The following is an 11,221-nucleotide window of genomic DNA, read 5'->3' as shown; positions in this document are numbered from 1 at the left end:
CAAGAACCCCATTAAAACGGTATTGCATGGCAGATACATACACACAAATGTTCAGTGCTGTAGTAGCAGTGAGTTTTCTTGCCAGAGTCGAATGCCGTTTTAGTTTCGCCACCAACAAGAAAGTCTAGAATTTCCGGCTAGAAATCTCGATCATGAATTTCAAAGAGCTGCAACATTTGGGGTTTGCTGGCGCGCTGCACAATTGACCGCATCAGTCGCTGATCGCGCACAAAAGAGCACAGAAGTGCAACAGAATTGTAACGCGGCAAAGCGAGCGGTAGTTGATTCTGCTTATCACTCATTTCTTATTTATAGCAAAAATAAATTCAATTCTGAGCATCTGGGCGATTGCTTTAAAAAATGGCGTGCAAAATTTCTCAACCAACTTACTACTCCCTCATTTTGGTTTTTATTACTGTTGTTGGGCTAATCGCTTCCACCAATCAAGAGCGTTTGAATGATAGCGCGCCCACGCCGCCAAGCGACGAGCATAGCGAAGCGTTTAATAATAGCAGCAGCAACGACGACGCTGCAGCCACCGCTTCGGCTGCACGCCACACTAGAAACCTGGTTAAAAGCGTGCCATACTTTCAGGCGTCTCTACCAATGCGCGTCTACGAATGCTTACGCGACTTTAGCATTTTGCGTTGCACGAAATTGTTTGTGCTGCAGAAAATGGAGGAACGAAAGAGTTTCAGCCGCACAGGCAACTTGACACGCGATTTTCTCGATCAATTTTTCGACTCGGAGGACAGTGTGGGCAGTCTGGTAAATAACAAATACTCTGATATGTCGGATGAGAAGCTGAATCAGTATTTGGTTACGAAATTTCAACGATTCTTCAAGCATCGCGACATCAAACTGCATTTCCTGCCGGGGATTATGGTAAAAATAGTGCCGAGCCGTGATAATAAGTTGAGCTTCACGCTGAAGAAAAGCAAAAGTGAGTTGCTTATAAAACAGAAGTAAAACAAAAATTCAGAAAATTCTTAACTTCTCAACTTTCTCTTTTGTTTTATATGTATATCCATAGAATCAAAGAAACAAGATGTGCATGCGAGTGGTCGCGCTTCAAACCTTGTTGAGGAAATCGATGAAACTCTGGGCATAGCGGATGTGACAGAAACCCAAGTCGATGAGTTTGCGCACACAAAGCAAGGCGAAGCTGGTTTAGGTGGCGCTGGAAATGCCGTTGGTGGTGGTGGTATACGCCGCAAGAATAAAAAGAATTCCTCCTTCTCCTCCTACAAAAGCACCATCCTACAAATGGCCGTGCCGGTAATGGTTATGCCAGCTATTCTTATGGGTACGGTGTTGCCATTCCTATTACCTATGCTGAAGATGGCAACTATCATGTCGATGGTGTTGAATAATAGCGCCTTCATTGCTGCACTAATTTATGCAGCTCGTACACATGCGAACGCGCAGGAGGAGCAGCATATCAGTTATCCACCACAGGGATACTTTTAGCGACCGTTTCATGATTTCATTTTCTTAAGCATCTGTAAAAATAAATAAAAGTTGACAAATTTTGAAGCAAAATATAAAAAAAAAGTTTAAGGAGTACCTTGAAATAAGCGAATTAGTTGACTTAAGAACTCTTAATTTTTCAAAATTTCATGTTTTAAATGTGCTTTGATATTTGTGCCTAGAAAGTGCACGAAACGGCTGGCAATACCGGTGCGTAACTACCATTCGGAACTCGGAATACGTTGGTTCGAATCTCCGTGAAACACCAAAATGAAGAAAAAGTTTTTCTAATAGCGGTCACCCCTCGGCAGACAATGGCAAACCTTCGAGTGCATTTCTGCTCCTCATAAAAAAATAACTGCCTTTCGGAGTCGTCTTAAAACTGTAGGTCCCTCCATTTATGGAACAACATCAAGACCCTTTCCTCTAATAGGAGGAGGAGCTCGTGTACCAACTGTGAAGCATCGCGGGAGAGGTGTGATGGTCTGGGGTGTATGACGGAGTTGGCAAACTTGTTTTTATAGAGTCAACAATGGATCAATTTTCTTGTTTAAATATTTCAAAGATTAGCATGTTGGAAAGCGTTCAACAGTTGGGGCTTGGTGATGATTTCTGGTTTCAGTGTAATGATCCGAAACATTCGGCATATAATGTAAGCTCTGGTTCTGCATAACACAAATCACCAATAGCTATGAGCAATGTTTTTAGGACTACATCATTTTAGTTGTGATTTCCCTTTTTGATTCGAGTTATCTTTTTGGACTTTACAATATATCGTTGATTTTCAAAATGTTTTTTTTTTCTAGGGCTTAAAAAAACTTTAAAATTAGTTTATCGACCGCATAAACTTGCCATTTTTGGTATGCTAATTTGATCATTACATTCCAACATAAATAAATGAAAAAATCTCCATTCTCGAAAAATTCGAATATGGCAAAGCTACACTTATTATTTGTGTCAAAAAAAGCTTTATTTTTTTTTTAAGTTTTAGCAAAACATTGGATATCTTGGATATTGAAAAAAATCAATAAGAAAGTAAAAACGTATTTTTTGACTCAAAAAGCGTCCAAGCGTTAGCCGAATACAAACACGTCCAAATGATGTTAAAAACTTCAACATGGCATCGCCAACTGTAGAGTTCGCTTAAGTAATCGTCCATTATTATTTTTTTTTTTTTTTGCGTATTTCTGTGGAAGTCGATTGTAAAAATTCCCCATATATACAAAGTTATGGTAGAAAATGTAACTGGCCGACGAGAGTTTGATGCGCACAGGCAGCTGTCCTTCATTTGAGGCACTTGAAAGTTTAAACTCGCCTTTTTTCCGGCACGGTCTGCATAATAACTCATACAATTTTTAATATTTTTCAATGCGGTTTGTTTTAATATTCGAAAGGGTTTTTTCTATAGTCTGTCGAGCCGGATTTTTTATTTTTTATTAAAAATTTTAAAAGCATATTTAAAGTGTGACATTTATGACGTAAAACGCATACTTTTCTTTAAAATGCCGTGAATTGCAAAATTTTTAAACAATCCGGCTCGACTGACTATAACTACAAGTTTATTTTACAATAATTTTTTTACATTTTACAGAGCCATCAACATTTCTAGCAGAAATGATGCAGACCGTGGAGCAATTTTTTTTTTCATTGTACTTTGGGGTCACGTGATTTTTTATATCCTAATTTTTGTAAAGAAAAATTAAAATTAATTTTTTTATAGAGTTTAAGTACTAATAAACAATGTAAACTATTTTTTTATACTTATTTCTATTGCTATCCCTTCTAAAAACAATTTTTCTCTTAGCACGTTTTTGGCGCTGCTGGAAGTATGCAATCTTAAGGGAAACCCCGATTGAAGTCAAGAATGATAGAGCAATTTGCCGTGTCGTAAGAGCCCATGAATAAACAAGCAAAAGGAAGGGGGATTACTTCTTTGTGAAGAAGAAGACTAGTCGAAAGCAAAGGAAACAACCAAACACAAGAAATTTTACACAGACACACAATTTCTTGCAACGGCGTCTTCCTCATAAGAACTCAAACAAACTGCATTTGGAGGATTTATATTAATTTGTGCTGTCACAATTTAACGCACGGCACTTCGTTTCCATTAGTTTGATTAGTTTAAATCTCACAAAACTACCAAGCCATTCAGTGAATTTTCACAAAAACGCATTTTTTCCTACTCTTGTTTGTTTTGTTCGTTTGTTTTGTATTGCGAGCTGAGCTGACGTCAGACTTGTCAAAACCGCGAAAAATAAAGTAACTGTTTTTTAATGGCGCAACCATAGTATTCATTTCGCCTTGGACTGAAGTTAACTCAATTTGCAGATCTCACCGAAAATGTTATGTTAACAGTGATGGTCGGATTACAAATGAATAATTTTTTTTACAAGATACCTTTGGGCGCTACCACGACGAACATGAACAAAACACTTCAAAAATTATTTTTTAAGCGGATTATTTTAACGTAGAATTTTTTTAACCCACCCGTTCTCCTTTTTACGCGGCTTGCAAAGTTGTATTTTGAAGACATATTTAATTATTATTACATTTTTGCATAGAATTGACAATGGTGCGGTAATTGAGGAACACTTTGGGTGATCCTCCTCAACAGTTCAGCTCTCAGAAGTTACGCGGACCATGATACTTGACAAATAATAATGACTTTGAAAAAGCAATGGTATACGAGGGGTGCCCTTTATATGTCGGGATTAGAGAACAAAAACAAATTTTAATCATCGAAAATCACTTTATTGTTTTTCAAAATATTTTCCATGAAGATCTATAAACTTTTGAATGCGTTTGAACCAATTGTCGAAGCACTTTTGCCACTCTGAATGAGGTACCTCCAAAACATGCATTCTGAATGCCGCAACCGCTTCTTCAGGTGTCGAAAAACGTTGACCTCTCAGTTTGTTTTTTACGTACGGGAATAAAAAGAAGTCATTCGGTGCCAAGTCAGGACTATACGGCGGATGACCCATTAATTCGATGTTTTGGGTGCTCAAAAATGCAGTTGTTTGAGCCGATGTGTGAGAGCTCACATTGTCCTGGTGAAGAGTGACCCGTCTTTGGCGATTTATTTTCCTAATTTCTTGGAAGACAAATGGTAAACAAATGGTTGTGTACCACTCATAATTTACTGTGCTGCGTTGTTCTAGTGGTACGGTTGCGACATGTCCAGTTTTTCCGAAAAAACAGGCGACCATTTGCTTGGAAGTGCTTCGTGCGCGAACAACTTTTGTTGGATTTGGCTCATCTTGAAACACCCATACAGTCGGCTGCTGTTTACTTTCGGGCTCATACGCGTAAATCCATGATTTGTCACTTGTCACGATGTCATAGACGTGTTTCGAAGCCCCGCGATCGTATTTTTTGAGCATTTCCTTCGGCCAATCGACACGAGCCTTTTTTTGAGCGATTAACAAATTGTGAATTGAATGTATGCTGGTCCCACTAATGCCTAAGATTGTCTCAATCTCACGATAGGTCACATGACGATCTTGCAATATCAGTTCGCGCACAGCATCTATGGTTTTCGGAACAACAACTGATTTTGGACGACCTTCACGAAATTCGTCTTGGAGTGAACTACGACCACGATTGAATTCACCATACCATCGATAAACACTTGTCCTTGATGGAGCTTCATCGCCAAAAAATGAATTAAGTTCATCCATGCAATGTTGCTGAGTTAATCCACGTCGAAAATTGTAAAAAATAATCGCACGAAAATGTTCACGATTTAATTCCATTTTTGGACCGAGATGAATCTTTTAAGTTACTGTAAACAACACAAATAGCGCTGGTATTTCAAAACGTTCTGAGTACGTAAAAAAAATGTTAAAAAATGTTAAAAAATGTCAAACTTTGCGATACAGCTGTCAGTTGCCAGATTGCAACACCAGGGTTGCCAAATCCCGACATATTAAAGGCACCCCTCGTACTACCGCGAACTATATAACGATATGAGGCGTATTATTTTGAGAACTAGACAAAATTGATACTCTGCAAAGCGGAACCACATCCATACATTTAAAATTGAAAACGTTTATTATTGGGTATGCGAATAAATTTCCGCCCTCGCAAAAGAGGGGTCGCTGCTGATACTATTTTTGTGTTCGCTCTAGTAATATACTGGTGATTTGAAGGTGTATATGTGAGGTCTCGATCGCAGTAGTTGACATTCGTTTCAAGCGTAAATATCCTTTTTTATCTGACGTCAAAAATATCTACGATCGTCCCGAAAAAACAGGTTTTTTGCATCGCATCGTCACGTCATTCATCAATGAATGGACCAAGCCAAAAGAACTCGAATTTTTCGTCAGAGGAATCGGGATGCCGCCTGAAAAATGGAGTAAAGTTGTAGCTTCCAATGGCACATACTTCACATAATATCATGTATTACTTAACTTTTTGAAAGATTCGTAACCTTGGCTAAGAAAGGACGGAAACTTATTCCCATACCCAATATAAAAGTTCATATAGGAGTTCAGCTTTTATTTAAAGTTTAACTTAGTTTACCATAAGATTTAGCGACGTGTCAATTTAATATTATGATTTGTGAGATTTAGAGTAAATAAACTAATGAAAACAAAGTGCGGCGGGTTTAATTGTGAAATTACAAATGCATATTTTGTTTTTTTATTTCTTTTTTTTTTTTTTTTTTTGTGGAAGACACCGTGGCAAGAAAGTGGGTATGTGAACGTAAAATTTCTTGTGTTTAGTTGTTTATATTGCTTTTGCATACTCTTTCTCTTCACGAACAAGTGATTCCCCTCCGACGACACAGCGAATTCGGAAAATTCAACCTTGTATTCTATCATCCTTGGTGGGTGGTCATCTTTCAAGAAGAATCTGCTCCTTGCAATGGCGACACCAGATTGGATGGCTGAAAATTTCCCTGGCCACATAACAAAGAATTAATAGCCTCCTAACACCCCAGACCTTATACCCGAGATTATTACGTATAAGGCGTTGTTGAGCGTGAAACCAATAAGCATCCTCATAACACATTTTCTTCTCTGAAGGCAGCAATTGAAACCCTTATGGCCAATATGAATAAGGAGCATTTGATTAGGGCATGCAATCGTTTCCGAGCTCTAATCGGGGAGGTTATTGCAGCTAATGGAAATATTATTGAATGGTTTTATAGATACACAATAAGTTAATGTTGCGTATAAAATTCGTGAATTTTCATTCACTTTTGTTCAAAATACTTGTAAAAGCTTAATAGTTTCACTCTCAAGTTGTTCCCAAATACCGTACGCATCCTACACTTAAAAAGATTACACATGTATTGTTTTTGTAAGATAATATTTTCCGAATATTTTTGCGTGCTGAACGCACTGTGGTGTCCAAATATGAACATAACGTTATGGTTTTTAGAAAAGTGGTAACAGAAACTCATAATTAGATTTTTTACTTCCACTTTTCTCAAATACCTGACGTGCCAGAGATATCGACTTATACTCAAATTAAAGTTTGAATCTTATACTACCATAACCATCTATAAAAGCACAAAAATGATAGATACAGTTTTGTATAAAATAAAGTTAAGAATTGATGACGAATATTTCTAAAGCGCTTTATTTTTTCACGTACACGTTGTTGGAACTAGATCTGATTAAAAATACAATATTTTTTCGGATTTTTTGTTTTTGTATTTTTTTCACACCTCAACTTGAAGATTACGGAATCACATGCTATGCAAATCCGTTGAAGTGAAATGAATTATACTGCAAGTTTTCGAATGCAAAAGGAAGCCGGGCAATCACAATACAGCAGCAAGACTACAATTAGTCGGTTTGTGGAAGCAGTGTTGATTATATAACAAAATAGAGAGGCAGAAGATTTGCAAAAGTAGTCTGCATAAATGTACATATTTACTAGTTTATTAAAATATTCACGCAAAAACTTTAATATTATAAGCAATACTCTTTGTTCGCTTTCTTAAGAATTTCTCGTTTCTATAATTGATAAGAATTATACGAATTTTCATATATGTGTGTACATATGTACAAAGGTTTAAACATTTTAAAATTAAAAAAAATTATCACTTAATTCAAAGAAATCCTATTTTTTTCGTATGTAACAAATGTCCATTTGAACACCATCCGTGGGAAATTTATTAACGCGCCTTAAAAGATTAAGATTTTGCTACACAGATGGGATATCTGAAATTGGCAACATACTCGCACACTGCGTCAAAAAACTAAAACACAGGGACTTATTGACAAGTTTCGTAAATTTATTTGTATCTTATTTATTTCTAAGTTTTTTTAATCAAAATAAGATTGATTCTCATACAAAAACTTAAGTAAAAGTCCTCAAGTGGCTCAAACCGCTTACTGAATTTTTGCAATTTTTTTGCTGTTGGATAGTTTCTTTCATATAAAAGAAAAAACATTTCTCGAAAATAAATGCGATTTTTTAACCGCCTGTTACTTTTACTTTTTAATACCAAAACTTGCACTTTTTTACCAAATTTCACACCCGAAGTTTTCTAAAAATTCGAATTAAAAAGTGTGCAATTTTGATGAAAATTAATATAGTAAAGTTTGAAACGTGGATTTAAATAGTCAGATAAGCACATTTATAGGTACAGGCCATTTTGTGGCCTAAAAAAGAGTAAACTTCTCCTCTCTTATTCAAGAAGTAGAAGAAAAACAAAAAAGATCAGTCTGAGGAAATCTATCTGACTCATCGCAATAAAAATCAATGATAAGTAGCTTTAACTGTTTTAAAGATTGCACGGAATTCAATAAGAATAATTTTAGAATCATCACAGAAATTCTTGCATGGCGTTATACTATAGATTGCATCATTATCTTATTAACCTGGGAATATACTCCAGTGGAATTCTTAGGTTCGGTAGAGAGTAAGATCAAACCGCCAAACATGTGCTGGTATAGTGTCCAGATGTTGCCTTAGCGGGACAAACACCTGGTTAAATATATTTTACCAGATGAAGAAGTAAAACTCAATAAAATAGAGGAAATACTCAAATTTAATGAGGACTTGGGCTCAGAAAAATACTTAGAATTCATGAATGAGGCACAACAGATTTTTCAGGCTGCAGTGCAAAATTTGCTCATAATAGCAATAATAATCAAATATTCATTGAAAAATTGAAATTGAAATTGATAAAAAAATATGATGAAAAAATGATAAAAAATTTCAAAAAATTCAAAATAAATTTAAATGTTAATAGTGAATTAAAAAATTAAGTTAAATTTCAAAAACTTTTACGACAAAGAATTATATACAACTTACTAATAAAGCAAAATGCCTTCATGCGTGAGTAAATTCTATTTTTTTATAAAATTAAGAAAAATATTTTTGCGTTTTAGTTTACCGAAAAAAACAGATTTTGCAGGCTTACACTTTAAGGCGACAATATGTAATAAAAACTTAGAGATAAAAAAAGCGATAGACGGGGTGAGTTTTATCCTATTTAGGTTAGGTAAGGTTATACCGGCTGGACGAAGCCACGCAGAGACCATTTCGGTACCAGATCAGAGACCTATTTAGCGAACATATGCATCACTCAAGATGCGCGTACTGTTCGCGAATTTTAGGAGGCACTCCGGTCCAGTTCTGGGATAGATTCTATCCTTTCAAAACTGTAAGCACCCAGGTAGCATAGTCTAGTTTCCGAGAGAGCCGGACAGCCAAGGTTTCTCTTGTACCCGGCTCATTACATTTTCTGCAAAGGTCGTTAATGGTTAAATTTAGCTTGCAAGAGTGAGCTACAACTAGGCAGTGCCCTGTTAGTATGCCAACTAAAGCTCTGCAGTTTCTTCTATCGAACAATATAACCGATTTAATATACTTGTCGTTTACACACGATCCTACGATCCTGGCAACTTTGCAATTGGTTAGGCAAAGCCATCTGCCTTTTGCCTTTCTTACCATGCGTTCCTCTAGTTCTTTTTGAATTGTGCGCAGGGGTTTAAATATCTGATTTATTTGATCCCCTGCAAGTTTCGCGCTTTAACTATTCCATCCTCTGTCTCGTTTCCCTCTATGCCTTCATGCCCTATTTATACTTGTTTGCTTGTTAAAAAAATTAAACGAATTCATGTACGAATTTCTTTTAAAACATTTCTAGAATGGATATTTTTTTGTATACTTGAACGGCTCCTGTAATTATTTGGATTTTAATTCTTCGTGTAGTTTATAAATATACAGGTATGCTACTACAAACTCCATGTGGGCTTGGTGTGGGCTGCCTCCCTTTGCCCTGGCAATATAGAAATTACACAAATGGTCTTAGATACTGATTGATGGGTAATCGATATAGAGAGCAAATTTGAAGAGCCAAATTGGCACGACATAACCCAGGCACGTGCACTTTTTGAAACACAAAATCTCGAATCAAACTGAGGAGAGAGGATATTCACTCAGCAACCGATGTTCTTATTTGACATCACATGCACACATATAGGGGGCCCTAATGACGTCCCTAGAAGATGCAGAATATCCAGAAAGAGACACCATATAATATATTTATGCTACTACTATGAGTGAGGCAATCAGTAGAGATAAATTTGAATATCTTGCTGTTCTCAGGTCTGCAAAGTTTAGAAACTTGGTGAATTTTATAAATAGTAGCAACTTCTTTTAGGTGAAGAGAGCTCAAGACCATAGGCGACCGCCTAAAATAACTTAGCTTTTCAAAATTTGCCTACGCTGCTGATGCTTACTTCGCATCTCGACTACTGACGTTTAGATAATATAGTCTTATCAAGTACTCATTTTTATAGATATTTTTTAGGAATAAAATGCGATCGTTTTGATTTTATAGTATGCTTTTATTAACATCAAATAGCATACAAAAACATTTTTTTTTTTTACATATTTTTTTGTAGTAATGTTGCACCAAAGTAAGCCTCTAACCCCGCAACTTGATACTATTTTCATAGTAGATCGATTCTATGTTAAGTGAACCAGATATTTTGGGCATAATCTTTAATTTTCCTGAAAATTGTTTATTTGTACGTTTGAGTACAATAAGAAATAAACCGAAAAAATTTTAAAAATTTTGATTTATTCAATGTTGAAAATTTTGCTATGGAGTTCTTTAAAGTCATATAGCTGCGGTTCTCTTTAAAACTTATTTAAAAATGTTTCTTATACTTTTTTAGGACAAAATACTACCCTTAAAACAATTTTGATCTTCGGTAATTTTTAATATATTTTTTAAATACAGTCTCTCTAATAGAAGCGTGACCGCCATAACTTGGAAAGTATTTGACCTATTTGATTCTAACAAACTGCATTGTATGGACTTATAAAATCTATAGTGCATGGTGGTGCATTAGCTATAGTGGTTTCACAACTTCGACTCATACTTTTTGTTAATTTCTGCGCAAGTTGTGCAGGTAATCAGCCGAATTTGTCTTGACAACTGTTTGACCGTACATATTTGTTTTCCTTTGAGTTTTTTTTATATTTTCAGAAGGATTGACATCGGGCAACTGTGAAGGCCAATCCAACGTTCCAATCCCTTTTGGCTGCTTCCACTCTACACACCTTCGCCTTCGAACCTTATGATCTTCTTGTAAAATCCAAGGTTGGCTAGTTCTTCCAAACATCTTCGTCAAACTGCTTCTTTCATCAAAACTGCTTTTAAACTAGCGGAAAACACTAAGAAACGGCCAAATCTTTTTTCGGAGCAGCAATTCATGTTTGGGAACCATAACTGGATGCGTAACAGTTCGTTGAAATTGTTGATTATAGGTAATAC

At 36.0% G+C, this 11,221-nt stretch overlaps 1 protein-coding gene across 1 annotated transcript; it reads left to right on the top strand.

The window, feature by feature from the left end:
• The first annotated feature begins 245 nt into the window (after positions 1-245).
• LOC128858588 (uncharacterized) lies at positions 246-1,527 on the top strand. Its single transcript, XM_054094986.1, has 2 exons — positions 246-943; positions 1,034-1,527. The coding sequence occupies exons 1-2, from the start codon at positions 361-363 to the stop codon at positions 1,468-1,470; spliced, it is 1,020 nt and encodes a 339-aa protein (XP_053950961.1). The 5' UTR covers positions 246-360; the 3' UTR covers positions 1,471-1,527.
• The last annotated feature ends 9,694 nt before the right edge of the window (positions 1,528-11,221 follow it).

The sequence above is a fragment of the Anastrepha ludens genome, chromosome 2 (genome assembly GCF_028408465.1).
Source record: "Anastrepha ludens isolate Willacy chromosome 2, idAnaLude1.1, whole genome shotgun sequence".
Lineage (NCBI taxonomy): Eukaryota > Metazoa > Arthropoda > Insecta > Diptera > Tephritidae > Anastrepha > Anastrepha ludens.
The sequence above is the reverse complement of the archived record's forward strand: the minus strand, read 5'-3'. Positions and strand labels throughout refer to the sequence as shown.

Excerpts from the sequence above, each read along its gene's own strand:
- LOC128858588 (XM_054094986.1), top strand. The coding sequence starts at position 361 with ATGGCGTGCAAAATTTCTCAACCAACTTACTACTCCCTCATTTTGGTT. Across the intron at positions 944-1,033 it reads CACGCTGAAGAAAAGCAAAA|AATCAAAGAAACAAGATGTG; the intron begins GTGAGTTGCTTA and ends GTATATCCATAG.